Source organism: Ixodes scapularis, unplaced genomic scaffold, assembly GCF_016920785.2.
Source record: "Ixodes scapularis isolate PalLabHiFi unplaced genomic scaffold, ASM1692078v2 PGA_scaffold12__126_contigs__length_90152505, whole genome shotgun sequence".
Lineage (NCBI taxonomy): Eukaryota > Metazoa > Arthropoda > Arachnida > Ixodida > Ixodidae > Ixodes > Ixodes scapularis.
The window spans coordinates 41,997,848-42,017,148 of NW_024609838.1; the positions used below are offsets into that span (position 1 = coordinate 41,997,848).

At 48.1% G+C, this 19,301-nt stretch overlaps 1 protein-coding gene across 1 annotated transcript; it reads right to left on the minus strand.

Annotated features, from left to right (window-relative positions):
* Window positions 1-4,204: 4,204 nt before the first annotated feature.
* Window positions 4,205-18,269, minus strand: LOC8042200 (neprilysin-1-like). The gene is made up of 5 exons (XM_040221410.3): window positions 18,154-18,269; window positions 12,357-12,486; window positions 9,605-9,779; window positions 6,381-6,669; window positions 4,205-5,647 (listed from the first exon to the last, which is right to left on the minus strand). Exons 1-5 carry the CDS (start codon window positions 18,267-18,269, stop codon window positions 4,219-4,221), a joined length of 2,139 nt encoding a protein of 712 aa, XP_040077344.1. The 3' UTR covers window positions 4,205-4,218.
* Window positions 18,270-19,301: the final 1,032 nt, after the last annotated feature.

Sequence of the window (19,301 nt, forward strand, 5' to 3'; positions counted from 1 at the left end):
GAAGTCACGTGACCCCCTTGAGGTCACGTGACCTCAAGGAGTCACCTATCCCTCAGTACGCTTCCATCTTCCTCCTCAAGAGCTGCGCTCTAACCGGCGTTACAGGGAATTGTAAACGGCTTTCATTTTTTTACTACCTCTACAATCACGCTCCCTTTTACTCTCTTGGTGTTAACGCTTAGGTTTTTTTGTCTTACTAGTACTATAAACGTCCACTTGTGGGGCTACGCAAGCAAATTTTTCGAACCCGCTCAAAACGCTCTTACGCTGAAGAAAAACGCTCTACTAAAACGCGTTTTTGGACGTCCGCTTTCCATTCCGGCGAAGCGGGCCGCGCATCCGCAGTTTGGCACCCTCAGAGCGGATCGGAAGATGAAAGCGGTCTACTAAAACTCTAAATAACAAGCATTTCGTAGCGTGTAAGGCTTCAAACGTGTTAGTCATGTGTTTAGGTTTCATTTCTATTTTCATTGATTCACTGAAAAAAAGGTTCCCCAGGATCGTGTCCGGTATGTCGACACAAACCTACCTGGACAGCTACCGCCATCTATAAGCGGCGGCGGCAAGCACACAACCAGTATGGTTTCCGCCGACGCTCGTAGATGGGGGCAACCTTTCCAGCTATCATAGAAGAATAGGGAGTATTCACTGGCGGCCATAGCTGTGTGGGCGAATGCTGAGCGCGTGCTGACGGCGAGCTCCACAGTTCTTTTGCAGCATGCATTCCGCACCGCCAAGATTGCCGGCCTTAGCGACATATTAATGTGAGCTCGTTCTGAGCATGCGCTCTAAACAGCACCCACACGTATGGCGTCCATTGAATACTCCCTATTGATAGTTGGGCGCGTTGGTGGGAATTCATCGTAGGAAACAGCGCGAAAAACAGCCGACGACGAAGAAGCACACGTAACGACCGAAGCGCTCGTCACGTTTGTTTCTTCGTCTGTATTGCGCGCTGTTTCCTTCGCTTCTACGTTCTTATCAGTTTCGGTTTGGACTCACGATGGGTCGGCCTTTTCAGGGAAAGGAGACAGGCTGCGGAAGGAGCGATGACGTACGCAGCAGCGCGATTGGGTCCGCAACCGCCGCAAAGCCGCTGTCGCCTCGACTTCCACAGCGTCCAGCGCTTCAGATTCCCTTGCCAAAGAGCACATCGCTCGCTTGGGAAGCCGCCGCCGAGAACGGAACCAGCGATGTCAAGGGCGCCGGCGGGCCAACGCCACGGACGACGATCGTGCCACGGAGGCGAAGCGCAAGCGCGAAGCCCGGCGACGACTGCACTCCACGCCCGCTGAACAGTTCCCGGGTGCGACGGCGAGGTTCTAAGGGGAGTTCGTGGAGAACGCGTCTGGCGTCAGGAGCGCCGTGTGCGACCGACTCTGGTTCGCCGGAGACGTATCCACGATCTGCGGCGTGTCGGACGAGAAGCAGCGGGAATCGGGCGCGTGCGCGTTGCGGCAGTGTATCGAGTACAGCTCCGCTGGTCTTCCTTCTTCACGAGAGTGGAAAGGCTGAACGTTTTATTGGCATACGTTACACGGGGATATTATTCATTTATTTTGTTTTAACAGGAAACACTGCGTAATTAAACTCCAGATGTCGGAGAATTGGAAATCAAAGAAAAATGAACTCCGAAAAACTACGAATTTTTGGCAAAAATGAACTCCGAAAAACACCCTCCGAATTTCACGAAAAATGAAACTCCGAAAACACGGAACCCTCCCTATATAGGAAGTATTCACTGGCGGCCATATCCGTGTGCGCGACTGCTGAACGCGTGCTGATGACGAGCTTCCACAGTTCCTTTGTAACGTGCATTCCGCACCCTCAAGATTGCCGATCCTTGCAGCATATTAATGTGGGCTCGTTCAGAGCATGCGCTCTAGACATCACCCACAAATATGGCGCCCAGTGAATACTCCTTATACCAGGGAGAGCAATTATTGTCGTTCAAAGTATGTGATGGTACGTCCACAGGATCAACCTGAATGTCCGACAAAGGTTTCAAATGTCCAGCAGAGGCATCCATGTTACGTTGGCAGCATGTTGTTGAGGGATCATTTTGCACTGCATATGGTACGTACTTTGATTCTTGGATGGATCACAATGGATATCCATTGGATGTGTTGAATGCCTGGGCAGAACATATTTTAGACATCCATTAGATGGATGCCAGAGAGAATAATTCATGATGTCCTATGTATGTAGATGGTACGTCCACAGGATCAAGCTGGGTGTCCAAAAGAGGCCCCAAATGTTCCGCAGACTCATTAATGTTATGTTAGTGGTTCGTTTCTTAAGCGCGAGACACATGTACGACGAAACCTTCCGATCCGACGTGCGGACTGCCGGAGTGACCTTGGGGGGAGAGGGTTTTCGTAGCATCGGAGAGCGTTGAAAACCCTCGCCTCCGACCGTCGTATTGCGCGGTCGGACGTCGGATCGGACGGTTTCGTCGTACATGTGTTTCGCGCTTTAGGGGATCATTTTGCACTGCATGGTAGTACTTTCAATGTTACATGGATAATTGTGGATATCCATTGGATGCGTTGAATGTCCGGGCAGAACGTCTCTTAGATATCCAACAGATGAATGCTGGTTGGCTGGGACCTTTCCTTTAAAAACAAGTTACCTCTTTACAAACGACAGTGCCCATAAATGGCATGCTCAAGGCGGTGGCCTGAGGTATGGTGCTAGTAATGTGAAAGATAGAAAATATTAAGCGCCACCTACGAAAAGTTTTCCGCTGGACTGATTTTCGAAATTTCGAGAGCGCATCTGTCAACCGTTTTTTTAAAGAAGGTTTCGCGACAGAAGAGTATACCCTATATCTATACATACGTTTATTTATAACACATTCAACTAAACTGGCGACCACCAAAATTGCGTGAAAATACGGAAATAATGTGTTCGTGCTTTCTAAGGTTGCTATGCATTAACTAAAATGAGCTCATCTACAACAGTGTCGAATCCGGCAGAATTTAAATTATTTGTACGCAGCAGCATGATGAGTGCGTTGTGTGGGATTGGTTCAGAATATAAAACGAAGGACGACAAGAAGGTCAGTCACATCACGTCAAAAACTTCGTAATATGCTCACACCAAGGCCCATACGGCATGTCGGTCGACCTCATTGAAGGCTCTTCAAACGCTAAGTTGGACCCAAAGTTCACGCGGTGCGCCGATAGGACGCTTGCAACAACGGCGTGGCCTCATATATTCACAAATGCGACGCGCTCCGTAAACTTTGAACACAACTGTGCAATTCAGAAACTGAGTGAGAATAAGAGATGAGAACGCTCGGTGACGTCGAAGCGCCGTGCTCCGATCGGAAGGATAATGGTTAGAGACACTAGAGAGTTTTAGTAGATCGTTCCCATGACTCCGATAACGATACCCGATACTCCGCCACCGCCTCCCTTGTGCATGCATAGTATCGTTATCGGGGCTATCGGAGGTATCGGAACGATCTACTAAAACTCTCTAATAGAGAGTTTTAGTAGATCGTTCCGATACCTCCGATAACCCCGATAACGACACTATGCATGCCGAAGGAGGCGGTGGCGGAGTATCGGGTATCGTTATCGGAGTCATGGGAACGATCTACTAAAACTCTCTATTAGAGAGTTTTAGTAGATCGCTCCGATACCCCCGATAGCCCCGATAACGATACTATGAATGCGCAAGGGAGGCGGTGGCGAAGTATCGGGTATCGTTATCGGAGTCATGGGAACGATCTACTAAAACTCTCTATTAAAGGCTAGCTGCCCTTGCCTCTTACCCCTGTTCCCCTCCGATCAAAGAGAACATAATCGTCGACTGCCCCTCGCGCATGCATGGTCTGGTATTTGGCGTTCTAACGCCAGACTCGGCGATCGAACGCCAAACTTTGTGCAAAGAGCAGACAACGTTGTTCTCTCTTATTGAATGGAGACAGTGGGAAGAGAAAAAGGCAGGTAGCCTTTAGGTCTACCCGCAATCCTCCCAGTCAGAGCTCGGCTCTGTGATGTTACCAGACGCTCTAACCTTACCTCTCCTTTGGTTTCTCTTTGTATAGCGCACCAGCTAGGATTCAAGAACGAGTGTTTCACTGAACCTCTTTCTATAGTGATTGTTTTTGGTTTCGCGAATGAGTCCTTTACTAGGTCCGCTTGATATTGCGGCACATTGTAGTCGAGATGCCGTCGGCATAACGACACTGCATAAAACTCTCCACATTTAAAACACCTCGCAACGCTGATTTGGGTTCATGGTAGTTCCTTCGGCGCACTTGAACTCCGCCGCAAACTCCGGCGTGTTCATCAGCGGCACGTTACATCGCATATGCATGGGCGAGTAGAACTTTACGGTATCGCCGCTATTCTCCGTCTTGGACCCGGGCATTTCTCTTGAACACCACTTGTAGCAGCTGTTGATGAAGAACGCCTGTCTGGCCGAGTACTTCCTGTCGCCGATCTTGTGGTCCGCTTGGTACCCGAGCGAGTTAAAGGCTCGATATACCTTTTCCAGTCCACCGCAGTCTGCGAAGTTTTCTGAGAATGCCGTGTCTCCGTAAGGCACTCCCCCCGCCCATGGCACCTTGTTGTAGAATGTCTTGAGACACTGCACGCGGACGTCGAAGCTCCTGCGGGACTGTGACGTCCACCAGTCCTCTCGGATCCCAGATGCGTTGTAAAGGCTCAGCTCCGGGTCGAACGCGTGCGTAATCTCGTGGCCTACCACGTGACCGAGACTGCCATAGTTGAACGATGCTGGCACGGAGTGAGCGTAGAAGGGAGCAAACAAGATGGCCGGAGGGATAACCATCACGTGGTAAACGGGCACGTAGAACGCGTTCACGAGGACGGTGGGCAGTTCTACGTTGATCGCCGGAAAGTAGCTTTCTGAGGACTTGAGCAGGCCCCTCAGGCGCTTCGACTCTGAGTCTCTGATGGCGGCCAGCATGTGGGCGTAACTGCCCTCGAGTACTGGCAGGAACGAGTAGTGATCCTCCAGCTGCTCCGTACGTGACAGATTGATCGGTCGCCCAACCAGACTGCCCAGGTGGTCGATGCGCTCAAGGGCCCTAGACCTCGTAGCCTCGTCGATCCAGGACAGGTTCACAAAGCCGTCGCGCGTCGCGTTGCGGACGCGCGTTACCATGTCGCGGATTTCGACAAGGTCGCGTTCTTCGAGGTTCCAGCGGACGAACAGGTCTCCCATCACGTACGGTATCGTCAGGATGGCGTCCATGACGCAGTGACTCAGCATGAGGATCATGGGACCGCTCCTCTGGGGCATCTGTTCCTTCAGGATTCGGGAGGACGCTGACGCGGACAGATACCTGGCCAGCTGCAGGCCCACATATCCTCTCAGCGTCTCGGAGCGGGCATCATCGCCCAGAAGCCTGCCCAGGTAACCCAGGTAGCCACCGTGGGTGACCCAGATCTCGTCGTCGTCCGTCATCTGGCGGTCGGGAGGCAGCAGGCGGTTCACGGCACGCAGCATGTTTTCGCCCAGTGACGTCGAGCCGGTCAGGTTATCGAGAGCGGAGAAGCGCACGTACGTGGACGTGGTGTTGGGACGGTCGCCCGCTGGTGGCAGTGCGGCTGTCAGCAGCGTGTTGTCGAGAAACACGACGCGCTCGATGAGCTGCAGATCAGGCGTCCTGTAAAAAAAAAAAAAAAAAAAAAAAAAAAAAAACATGGAAGTCTGTACGCCAACAAAGTTTCACTTCGCATTGTAACCATATGTTGTCTTACTCATTCTGAAAGTTAGCTGAAGTTCTACCTCGTAATTCCAGTTTCTTTAGCGTGGAAGATGTAAAGACATGAATATATTTCAGTGACTGTGCTACATAGGCTTAAGTTTTACATATGCAGACTCTCGTATCACCGTGCGTGCATATATAACCTTGGTTGATATTAATTGAGCTTATGTTTTGTTCAATTATTTTCCCTACTCCTGGAATAGTCAGAGCGGGGCTACAGTTTTTGAAAACAATTAAAGATATGCCAAATCCCGCTTTGTTGCGCTTTACTAATGTCAAACCCCAATATTAGCGACTAAGTTACCGACATACGAACATAGCATCGCGCGAGCAATCCTGATGACTGCTGTTGAGCTGTAGAAGAAAACACCGAGACATAAGGTGGGAATCGAGTGTTTGGTAAACATCAACCTATGTCATGAGTACCAGAAATGTATCAGATGCACTTTTAAACAATTAGAAAGAGGAGACAGGGGACGACAAAGACGTCTTTGTCGTTCCTTATGTGATCTTTTCCTAATTGTTTAAAAGCCGCCAACAGGCTCAAATAGTACAAGTCTACCAGATACAAAGAAAACACTCGCAGAACTAGAAGTCCGGAGGTTATTTTTACTGAGCGAAGGATACTTACTTTCCTGAGATAAGTTCCCCCATAACCTCGAAGAACTGGCGGGTGCGTCCCTCGCTGATGATGATTTTACGCAGGACCATCCACTCCATAATGAACTGGTAGCTGAAGACGAAGTGCAGGATGTAGTACCCGGGCTTCTTGAAATACACGTCGGGCGACAGTTGGAAGAGTAGGTGGATGCCCCTGACGAGGGACAGCTCGACCAGGACATCGACCATTGAGGGAGAACCATGGCGTTTGTCGGGAGGCCAGGACAGGTTGTACTGGGACATGAACTGCCTCACGTAATCTGCGAGGGATGTCCCATGCATATAGTACTGTGCGAAATTTCACCGAGCCTTCTCATCGGGGCAGGAGGGTTCGTAGTTATCAGATGCTCAATCGAGGGAAAGACGACGTTATGAATTGGTCTTGAATTAACCTTTTCCGAGAAGAGTTCTGCACGGGCCCGAGCTCTGTTCGCGCTAGCGGCGGAGACCGTTAGTGCGATGACGGAGCTGGTAGGATGCGATCGACGACGCGCTATCTCAAAGCACGGAATCGCTATGTTAGTTCGCATCTATGCCGATTAAAAGAAGTTTATTTATTAAAAAAGTGTATGACGTTTGTGTGAGTGATCTTTCTAATAAGTAACAACACCTCGAAGTTGCTTTTTAATGTGATAGCATTATTAAGCTACTCACCACAAATTTCTGTCTATGTATGTCGCCTCTAATGTAGTCAATTTTCCGTTAAATTTATCAGAAAATTGACTTCATGTGACCTTCGCACCAATTAAAGTTCCCCGCTAATTTTAGCTAAAAATTGACTTCACGATATCTATGCACAAATTCAAGTTCTCCGTTAAATTTAGCGGAGAATTCACGTCACGTGACATGCACCAATTCAGGTTCCCCTCTAAATTTAGCGAGGGACCGAACACCTGCCCATGTGTGTGCGACGATAAATGCTATCGCATTCATAGATAATCACCCCTGGGGTTTTTACAAATTTGCCTCCACCATCAAATATAAACAAAACAAAAACAAAAAAACTTTGAAATGTTGAGAAACAAGCCTGGAGCTTCAAATTACAGCTTGCGCGGCGTGCGGAAGGGCTATTCACAGCCTCTCTGATTCTTGTTTTTAGTGCGAAAGCATTACCTGGTCTCATGGAGCGAGCTGACGTCATCAGTTCGAAGCGCGAAAACGGCACCTAGTTTCCTTCGGTTCCATTGGCTGGCGCCCGTCGACGGGGCTCCCATTTGCCACTGCGCCCGTCAGTTTCCACAACCGCTCATCCCATGGCGCTGTGTGTCCATCATCGCATCATTAACTCGGAGCGTCTAAGGTCAGCGTGCCCAGGGAGCACACGCGCTGATCGGCGACGAAAGGTACGCAGCAGATGAAAAAGGGAGCGGACGAGAGGCTTGCATGCTTTCGCATTCACAACTCATAAGGAATGCTTAAGTGTACCTCGATCTTTTTTCGGATCTGTGAAGATCGTCCTAGAAAAAGGTTTTGCATTCACCAGAGTAAACGACGTGCCGTCTTCTTAGCTGTGCACGCGCGCACAGTTGTGCTGCAAAGCGCCGCACTCCTTTTTTAGGCACATTGAGCTTGCTGTGATTTGACTGTGGCTGACGAGCAAATGCTCGTCAGCAACTGACACAATTAGCTCCTCCAACATCGAATACGTGATAAAGAAGTTTGTCACATCAATACTTCCGCTCGAAAGAAAAGCAGAAATTTTCAAATTCTTAAATTGTCGGACATGGCCGGCCAATTCAGGCGATTGATTAATTTGTTCTATCCAATTTTTACTAACAATTTTTTTACAAATTTAAAGTCGCCCGCTAAGAAGCGCATCACGCATTATGCGCATTAGGGGCCGAAAAAGTAATTATACAAAAGCCGTATTCATAACGGGTGTACATTTTTTGAGACGCTGATTCCGCGTCGACTGGGTGAATAAGCAGGGATTTAATTGAAACAACTGTGGAAGCCAGCCATTTCTTCCTGCCAGTTATTTTGAGGAAATGATTGTTTAGTGGTTTACAAAAGTCTAAAAGGAATCAACTTGGGACTAAGAGACCAGAAATCACAGAACACATTAGAACCAACAACACACACGGAATCGCTTTCACTGAAGTGTCTGCTACACACGCGAGAGGTTCTCAAATTTCGCTTTCCTATTTTCATTTTAATGAGACATTCCTTTCTTAGTTTTATTTTGTTCGAAGCATAATAAAAAAAATACACCCTATTTGCTATGGTAGATGCTGTTGTGGAATAAAGCGCTGAATATTCTATTTTCATCATCCAGCCTTTTGTACTGGGGTAGAGGAACAGCACAGCACCCTCCGAGCGCTTCGACACGTCAGCGCCAAAAGTGTTTGTAGGCACGACTACGCATGCCACGTGCGGTTTCAAAGTTTGGTCAAATGTGCTACTACAAATATCACTTCACCAAATAAACACAACGCGTGAAACAGGTTTTGCAGCGCATTACCCAAACAGCGCATGAAGCGAGCTGACGAGCCGAGGGATCCAAGATCTGCCCGGTCTGTCCCAGTCTGTCGTGCCCACTGATAGAGATCAGTGGTCGTGCCCGTGATGTCCCAAATGATGATGATGATGATGATAGCTAGAGAAGCGCCCCCTGTAGTTCGCGCACGCCGCCAATAGGATAATCAAAACCTGTGCACTAGAATTTTTACGTCTGTACAGCGAGATGGAGCGAAAACAGATTGGACATGAGCGCTGCGTTAGCGTTCGACTGGACCTCGCGTCCAATCAACGCGTCGAAGAACGCTTGGCATCGGGCTCGGGTCCAATGCGGAGAGCAACTCGCGTCTGCTTCTTGCGGAGGAGTTGCAGTGACGTCAGATGTAAGCCAAGTTCTTATTGGATGATTACAAAATTAGCAGGTAAACCTCAAGGCATCTAGCACTGAGGTTTACCTGCTATCCTTTCAATCACAGCCAATCAGAACTCGGCGTCGTTCTGACGTCGCTGCAACTCCTGCGCAAGAAGCAGACGACTTGCTGTCAGCATTGCTTAGTTGGCGCTCTATGACTGTGATGACGTTTTATGGAGGAAAAGGAGGTCGTTTGCAGGCCTCGATTGTTCTAGGTAGTGTATGCTGAACCGACAGGTCCCGGTGACTCCATGGCTCCCTGAGTGCTGTGCGGGGAAAAAAAATAGGGCCCAAGGCGCTTTTTTCGAGCGTGTCCTCGTACCTACCTATATTATCAACGCCGCGGACGGCGTCTTGGATGCAAGTCTGAAGCAACTGGGCAGCTTTGACGTGCGAGCTGACACTGCGTGGCGCTGGTCTCTTGACGTCCATCAGGATGAGACGCTTGAAGAAGGACAGAAACACGCGTATCTGCAGCGCCAGGAACGAGTTCGGCAATACCTACAGGAGGAGATTCGTGCTGTCAGTTGTACACTCCCGTAAATTAGAACTACAATCCCTGACAAGATGAGATTGGCTAGCAGGTTCTTCCAGCCTCCAGCGCGAGCTTTCTGTGCGGAGCGCAAGTTCGTCTGCTTCTTTTTCGGGGTTGTGGTGACGTCAGAACGTCGAACTCTGATTGGAAGGATAGTGTCTAGACCTCACGCCAGCTTGCTTTGAGGTCTACCTACTATCCTTCAATCAGAGCTCGGTGTGCTGATGTCACCATATAACCCCTGCAAAAGAAGCATACGAACTTGCGCTCCGCGTACCATCGACAACACTTCAACTTCTCATGATCGTCGAGTGTGCACGCACAACCAAAGCTCGACTGAAAAGCATCAAGCGCGCGCTCGAGGCCGGGCATTCGAAAGAGACGCACTGCCGCCGTTCTCACCCTGACTCTATTTGACGTCACTGCGGGGGCGCTGCCGTCGGCACTGCGCATGCGCGGACGCTTCACTTCTCCCTGATCTGGTTTGTGCGCATGCGCAATGCCCACACACGCGTCGACAAACTATACGGGGCGCAAGTTCGTCTGCTTCTTGCGCAGGGGTTGCGAGGATGTCAGAACGCCGAGCTCTAATTGGCTGTTTAAAAAAAATAGAGGGTAGACCTCAAGGCATCTAGCACTGAGGTCTACCCACTATCTTTCCAGCCAATCAGAACTCGGCGTCGTTTCCTGACGTCACCGCAACCCCTGCGGAAGGAGCAGACGACTTGCTCTCCGCATAGGCTTGTTTGGAAACACTGTGTGATGCGCGTCTTCGAAGTCTGCTAGCTTTTGAGTGGCGGAGGCGTTTGTGCTGCTTGCTATAAGGTTTTTGTGGTAAACGGCATCGAAGGACGAAACTGGCCAAGGTATACAGCAAATTTGAACGTGACCATCCATCACTTTTGTTTGATGGGTGATACTTTCTTTAAGGCCCAAGGGCCAGGACAAAGGGCAAAGACCCAAAAACCAAAAATTGTCACGCAAAGAAGCAATAACGTTTCTCCATTTTTTTTTATTTTTAGAGGTAGGGAGGTGAATGCGACGAGGCTAAAAAATCGTCTGATCTTGTACTAACTACTACTGTAATCAAATTACTTGTAAGCGATTTTTCTAGTAATTCTGTAATCATTTGAATACTTTTATTAGGCATGCAGTAATCAGAAGAGTGATCCAATTACTTCTGGAAGTACTCAAATTTGTTTTAACGGTTTCTATTTTTATCTACACTCTTTAATGGCACACTTTGTTTCTGCAAGTTCCCTACCAAGGAATTATCGAAGCAAGTCTCCGACAGGGGGCTGTTTCTCAACATTGGTAGATTAAGTAGTTCGGTGATTTTAACCCAATAACGGACAGAACGTTAGACCCGTTCTCAAACCGGGAGAAATATCTGTCGTTTTAAAAATTTGAAGTAATCGGAAAAGTTAGTCACTTTTTCAATTAACGGTCAATTACTTTTTTTTTCTCGAGTAATCGAGTAATCTCACTTAATACTTTGAATTCAAGAGTAATTGTAATTTATTACTTTTTTTCGAGTAACATGTACAATACTGCTGGCAGGTGGTTATCCTTAGAATGCGCGGCGTGAAAGAAGGCTTGGCAGCGCCCTTATTCGTCTGTTGTATGTTGCAGCATAAAAACTGCAGAAGCAGCCACACACACACACGCACCCCCACACGCACGCACGCATGCGCGCGCACACACACACACACACACCAACACACACACACACAAACACACACACACACACACACACACACGCACACACACACACACGCACACCGCCCTGTGCCCAGCGCGCATTGGGCATGTTTCAGCGTATAGCGGCGTCGGCGTAACTGCGCGCGTTGCATTATGGGACGTTACAGACTTGTACTCCAACTCAATTTCCCGTTAAATATAGCGAAGAAACTAAATTAGTATGTAGGTCTGTGACGTCCCATAATGCAACACTGCGCATGCAGTTTCCCCCAAAACATTTGGCGGAAAAACTGACGTCACATGACCTCAACACAAATTCAGTTTCGCCGCTAAATTTAGCGGGAAATTGAATTGGTCTTGAGGTCACGTGACTTCAGTTTTCCCTCTAAATCTAGCGGAGAAGCTGAATTCGCTCATGGGTGACGTGACACGAAGTGACGTGACGTCATTTTTCCCCTCTAAATTCAGCGGGGAAACTGAATTGGTGTTGAGGTTACGTGGCGTCAATTTTTCAGCTAAATTTAGCGGGGAAACTGTGGGAGGAAGGGAGGGTACGGAGGAGGAGAATAGGAGAATGGAAGGGCACGCAGGAGGAGGAAAAGAGGAGAATTGGAGGGTACACATGAGAAGGGAGAAAAGGAGAAAAGGCTGAGAAGGAGGGGTGGGAGGAAGAGGAGGGGAGTGGAGGAGGAAAACTCGGAAAACATCTTTGTACATAGACGCTTGGCTTCTTTCGCGCCAAAAGTCAAGCTTCGTGATGCTCAGTGGCCTTATCTCCGGTCATTCAAAAAAATACTTGTCCCTCTTGTTCCCCTTCTCCAGGGATTATTTTCTTTACGCACATTTGATTGGTTCCAGTTGCCGCAGACGAACTCGTAGAAGTCGTCGCAGGGCTTCTGCTGCGGGTTGATGGACAGGGCCAGATCCTGAGCCCAGTCGTCGCACCAGGGCTGCTGGCAGCCTACCAGGTACCTATTGCGGAGGTAACAATCGTTTTCAATCCAGTTTTAAGAGTAACGCGGAGGGCAAGTTCGTCCGCTTCTTGCGCAGGGGTTGCGGTGACGTCAGAACGCGGAGCTCTGTTTGGCTCGAGCGGAAAGATAGGGCGTCGCCCGAGACCCCCTATCTGAGCGTCGTCTGCTCCTTTGCAACGTCGCCTGCTATTCAACAGCTCTCTTACCTTTACTATAGTGCCTGGAACGCGTCTCCGACTGGTGTGTTTACCGGGTTCAAAAAAGTGGTCCCTCGATTTCCGCCTGATGACGTCATAGAAGCGTCATGCTGTCGCCTGTTGCGACCCTGGCGGTGCCCCAACAGTTCTGGTATAAGTAGCAGACGCCTGTTCTGCTGCAGGTCGCTTTCCACTGTGACAGTTCACGGAAGCTGGAGCAGCCGGAAGTTGGGACGCCTAAAGGGAAGCCGTGACGAAAGCGACACTCGCGTTCGCTCGTGCTTTTCGCCAGCATTTCTACGGCCAACCGCCAGGATCGCGACAGGCAACAGCATGACACTCGCGTCATTTGTTGCCACATTGGGACCACTTTTGATGTATGGGCGGGATAGGACGCTAAACACACCAGTCGAAGACGCGATCCAGGCACCATACCTTTACGAGCGAGCTCCACTTCGCCTTTCAGAGAGGAGAGACAAAATAACTCGAGCGGTACGATGTGTTTTTGTCTAACAATTCTAGCAGACACGTATCAAGGAGCGAAGCCAAAGGACTCACGGACGAGGTGGCCGACGCGCCGCGGTTTCTTTGCTAACAGCCGAGAACGAGGGTGGTTAGCGTCCGCAAGTTCCCTCCTTTTGTGTGCGGAGTCGAGCGTATCGGCGGAAGTTATATCGTAGACTCGTTGACACCAAGAACTAACTATTGTTTTTATTTTTGGCGAAATTTTATGGAAAGTTATTTTTCTATGCCCTGTTATTTAAACAGACGAACACTTGCTGGGGAGTAATCCGATGGACTTCAATTAGCCCTCTGTATTTACTCAAGCCACTTTTTTTCTAAAATTACTGTCTTAACAGACAGGAATAAAAACACGCTGCTTCCTTCAGTGTAGCGCGCGTGCTGCCCCGGACATCTAAGGGCATCACAGACCAGTTATTGCTGTTTCGTGCGACTAGGAGCCGCTTGTCCCTCTGAGAAGGGTGCCAGGTGTGCAGAGAACCACGCACCTATTTAATAGGCTAGAGTCTCGTTCGTTATCGGAATTAACCAGACAAATTGCTCCAACAACTAAGAACGGACATGCGCTACCATCCACCACATTAAGAAAGAGCTCTCAATCTATCAATTCTCCCAGAAATTTAAAATGCGACACACCGTCGTGAATGCGCCCACCACATCCAAAGACGCAGCACGTTTTCATTTCCCCTGGTAACACTGCCCCTTGGACAGCGTCTGATCAGAGCCGACCTCGAAATTACACAGGCGATCAAGGGGGTCGGGGGGGGGGGGGGGGGGGGATCATATCAGATACACGCAAGACTGACTTGGTCAAAACGCATGCGTAACCCGGCATGTTTCTCAGTAAGAAAAATCGACCAACAACGTGGATTACGATTATTTCTCTCGTCACATATTGACAGTGTCCCTGAAACGTCCGCCATTTTATTCCACACGAAATCCGCATGGATACTCAAAGGCTGTACAACACTAGAGCGCACTACACAAGAGCGCCGACATTAGAGAGCGCGCGCGACACGAGAGCGCCGCGACGTTAGAGCGCACGACTCGAGAGCGTTGTGACGTTAGCGCGCGCGACTCGAGAGCGCAGTGACATTAGCGTGCATATCATTAGAGCGCCCGTCACTATACTCCGTTTCACCTTATGTTGTACCGCAGAGAAGGCTAGAAGTGCGAGCTCATAGCGTTGGGAGCTGCCCCTAATGCACGAGAGCTTGTGCCGCCGAGATGAGCCTTGGAGCAAAAAGGTCGCGCTTGTAGCCTTTCCTGCGGTACATCGTAAGGTGAAACAGAGTATAGAGCGCACAACCAGTCCAGCGCGAGTGGCCCGACCCGACCGACCATTTTTTATGTGCTTTATGAGAAATAGACGGGGATTTATGCCTCGGAATTCAGCAAGCTGGGCATCACGAATGAGTCGACGAAATGTTTGCGTGTGACAAACCAAGAAGTGTTACAAAAAGCTGACAAGCAGAAAAATTAAAAAAAAAAAAAAAAAAAATATATATATATATATATATATATATATATATATACAGGGTGTTTTTTTTAAGCTTAACAGAATGTTTTTTTTTCAAAAACCATGAAAGCTAGATTAATGCGGTCTGCGCAGGTGAGTTATACGGCCAGGGGGACATAATATAGGAGTCTAATCGTAACGGTCAGTCGACTAACTAGTTAAAATTTGTTAACGAACTTTTTAATTAATGAAAATAGACATATAGTTTCAATTAGAAACTTGCTGGGCGTCATCAAAAACCCCTAAATCAGTCATTTTCAGAAAGACTTTGAGCCCGTGAGAAGCGTAGTAGTGCACTAAAGTTATCACTCGTGGAGCACGTACAAAGCTAGCGGTTGCGATAAGGTGCCCGCGCAATTTTTCTGCCTCTTATCTAGCCCCAGCCTTGCTCCTGCTCCACGAGCGGTAACTTTAACGATTCTCCCGCATTCAAAGTCTTTCCGAAAATTGCTGATTTAGTGGTTTTCGATGCGCTGAGCAAGTTTATAATTGGAACTATATGTCTATTTTCATTAATTAAAAGGTTAATTAACGAATTTTAACTAATTAGCCAACTGATCGTTACGATTAGACTCCTATATTATGTCCCCCTGGCCGTATAACTCACCTGCGCAGACCACATTAACCTAGCTTTCATGGTTTATTTTTAAAAATTCTGTTAAGCTTAAAAAAAAAACACCCTATATATATATATATATATATATATATATATATATATATATCAGTAGCCTTCATTTCCGCAGTAAAAAAAAACAACATCGCAGCTGACCTAGCTTCATTAGTTCTTTGATTTTAATTGATAAAGTTCACCACCGACCTGACTAATTTTTATTTTCAGATATTATAAAACGTTCTAAAGAAAAGAAGCAACATGTAACGTGCTTAGCCGTATTCTGGGGTTTTCAAGATCAATTTCGCGAAAGGAGTTCTCGGGCCAAGTGTCATACGCCAACCATTCATGTTGTCAAAAATGAAAATTGTACTGAACGCTTAATTCGGGAACCTCTGCCGACAATGAAAATGAAATATGCGTTGATGACAGTGTGGTAGAGGGATCGAGCGCTGGGGTGACACGGTACGGCAGGCACCATTTCCTATGCGCTTCTCGGAATCTGACCACTACAGATTTTGACGCATTGGTTATGTATCTAGGGACGTTTTTGTCGGAAAAAAGTTGACCTGCAAATCCTACGATTAATCTTTTAAATTTACTACCTGTGGCACTATCCTTGTGTAGAAGTTCGGTCTCTATTCATGTGTAAAACTTTTCAGTTCGAACTTTTATTTGTGTTTGTGCTGCGGTTTTTTCTTCGATATTCATATATTTCTGAAATCTTCACTATCCGTATATTTCTGAATCAAAGCACCCTCATTCAGCCCTATAAGATTAGACTGATTTCTAGGAACAAAGGTAGAGAAGCTACGGTTCTGTAAAATGCAAAGAACGGACGAATTGATAGACAATTCTTTTTCCTGTGTAGGCTCCTTTCTGGGACGTGCAGAAAGGGCAAAGCTTTTAGGTTGTGTTCTTTCAGCAACAGAAGGCGACGTAGTCACTGTACCCGACGCGTCAACGAATGAGGATTTTAGAAAACAGTTCTCAAATATTTCTCACAGATTTGCAGGGGAGGTTTTCCTGTATGCGTCAAAAGGCTGGAAAGCTCTGCAGCAGATAAAATTGCGCTGAGCTTTCCTTCGATGTGTTTTTACTGATAGTTTTTTTAACGGTGAGCTTTCTTCATTACGGACATGGATGTCACAATACAGTTTAAAATTACGTGAGGGACGTCTAAATAGCCACCAAATAGATCGTAGCCCAAATGCCTGTCAAGAATAGACCAAATATAGCAAAAAGTAAACTTTTTATAGTATATCCGAGAGGCGCATGCACCGCAGCAGCGTACAGAAGTCTTAGACTCGCTGCTCCACCCAACTGAAGACATTCCCGTTACCTATATGCCCCACCCCACTCCCCTGCCATCTTTTCTCTCCGATGCCAGTAAACAGTTGGTTGGAAAAAGTCGTACCCATTCTATTTTTTTTTTTTTTTATTAAAGGCATTTTTAATCAATCAAAAATCACCAATGCTTCGATCCGATGAGTCGCACAATTTTGTTCTGTCTGTGGAGCCGCGGGTACATCCCACATAACTGGTCGTGCGCTCTCGTGTCGCGCGCTCAATCGGTCTTGCGCTCTCGTGTCGCGCACTCAACTGGTCGTGCGCTCTCGTGACGTGCGCTCTAGTATCAAGCGCGCTACTGTCGCAGCGCCCTCGTGTCACGCGCTCTAACGTCGGCGCTCTAGTGTCGCGCGCTCAAAAGGCGCTCTCCCGTGTGTGTGTGTGTGTGTGTGTGTGTGTGTGTGTGCGATAAGTTTTGTCATGTCGCTCAATGAACACGAAGGCGAATCCAAATTTTCGTCAACGGAATGAGTGTTCACGAGCGCATACGTCCGAGTGACGCAGTGCTTGCGTCCAATACGTGAGCTATAGGGTCGGGCAACGTGCTCGAGTACCGCGGATGTATCTCAGCGAAAACTTGGAAGAGCTTCCGAACGAAAAGTCAGCAATTGTCCGCCATATTTTTTCGAATTTTGTAACCGAAAAGCAGACTGTTGACTCTCCACCCTCGTGTGCTAGTTTTCTTTTAACACACCATAAACTACAAGCGTTTAGTGAGAGTCCCAATCTAGAATCACTTATTGCAGCCCAGAATTCATTTTATGGTTCCAAAACCCTATCTTAATGTAGGTAGTTTTATTTCATTTTTAGTTTGAGGGATGGATATGTTTTTGACTTTTTGCAACCCTCCAAGCACTTTGGTTATACACGGAGGTGAAAAATTCCGCGTCGGTAGGCTGCGGACGGATCCGCATGCGTCCAGAAAAGCTATAGTGCGCATGCTCGGAAAGCGTTCTACAGTCTACTATGGCAGCGCCCACAGGAGGCGACCGCTGAAATGATATACCTCCACTGAAAAAAAAAAAAAAAAAAAAAAAAAAGATTAAATAGTTGAGAGTTTTTATTTTATGCTCCCAGATTGATCGAGATTGATGAATGAAATACGCAGTGATTAATTGGACCGTTTTGTCCACTCCGTTTCTCTCTATGTATAGTGAGATCGGACTTATAAGTCCGATCGCAGTCAACGCTATAGGGTCCGAAGGGGCCAATTGGGCCGCGTCAAAAAGTGCTCCGTCATTTCGCTCGTTGTCTTTGTGCGTTTGCTCTCACCAGGGTTCAATCAATCAATCACGCAAGGTGAATGCCGGTGGGATCCTGCGTTTTTCTTTCCGTGCCCGTGATTGCTTTAGCCGGTGAGGCAAACGCACAAGAGCTGACGAGCAGCATGACGATTCAGTTTTGGCCCTGCTTGATTGGGCGTCGACTGTGATTGTATTGGCCCTCCCATGGATGTATGTCCCTCACCGTATGCCGTAGGGGATTCCCCAGCAGATTCCGAGGGTGATCGGTGTGGCGAGGAGGACCACCCGAAGGTAGAGGGTCCAGCGAGGTGCCCCGCTGCCGACGATTATTCTCTGCATCGTTCAGTTCGTTTGGACGTCAGCAATGGTCGCGGCGGCTTGCTCGACGTATACACCTGCGACGACATGGGAGACGGTTTTGGACGGGGCTCGTCCGAGCTGTATACTCTTGGATTACTAACACCCTTACGCCAAGATATCGCAATGTTGTATTTGAGCGCGTGCGTGGACAGTGGAGAACGAAGAAGCGTTTCCTGCGATCTTCGATAAAGCTTGAGATAGTGTTGGGTAAAGCACATCTAAAACGTACTTGAAGTAAAGTACAATGTAAATTAGTAAGTACACCGGGTGTAATGTACTTGAAGTAAAGTACTGCAAATAAAATGTACTTTCAAAGCAAAGTACAAGTAAACATTTGGCAGAAATCTGCCTGGTTGGGTAAGAACAATTAGAAGAGGAGGAAGGAACGCCAACCAAAAATAAAAAGGAGCCCAACGTTTCGAAACCTGCTTGGTTTCTTCTTCAGGGGCGACTGTGTGCGCGAGGAGCAAGTGGTCTTCTTTTACGGCGGTGGACGTGATGTTTTCGCGATCGTAATCTGGCTGAGCCCGCTGACGTAAGCCGACGGTAAAGCGCCGAGCGACCGATTGATGTTTTGCGGTGTGGTTTGAATGTGCCATGACTCGACGAAGAGCCTTTGCCGGGAATTGGTCTCAATGTCGAGGATACGTGTGTCGTCGAAGTCAATGCGGTGGTCATTCGAGTCACTGTGTTCCGCAACCGCGCTGCGCTCATGGTCGAATTTTCGCACGTCGGTTTTGTGCTGGCGAAGTCTTTCTTTAAAGTTTTTGGTTTCGCCGATGTATGTGGCAGGGCAATCCGCACAAGGAATCTGGTAAATAACGCTTTGCGCTCTTTCCTTGGGGGGACGATCTTTTGGCCGGGGCATCAGGTGTCCAAGCGTTGACACTGGTTTGTGGGACATCTGGATGCCTTCTTTTGCCAGCACACGCGCGAGCGCTTCGCTGGTTTCCTTTATGTAAGGGACGCAGATGCGCGTGGTTGAGCGAGGATGTGCGATTTCTTGTGTTT

Excerpts from the sequence above, each read along its gene's own strand:
- LOC8042200 (XM_040221410.3), bottom strand. The coding sequence starts at position 18,269 with ATGCAGAGAATAATCGTCGGCAGCGGGGCACCTCGCTGGACCCTCTAC. Across the intron at positions 9,780-12,356 it reads GCAACTGGAACCAATCAAAT|GTATTGCCGAACTCGTTCCT; the intron begins GTGCGTAAAGAA and ends CTCCTCCTGTAG. Across the intron at positions 6,670-9,604 it reads CCGCGGCGTTGATAATATAG|ATTACGTGAGGCAGTTCATG; the intron begins GTAGGTACGAGG and ends CATCCCTCGCAG.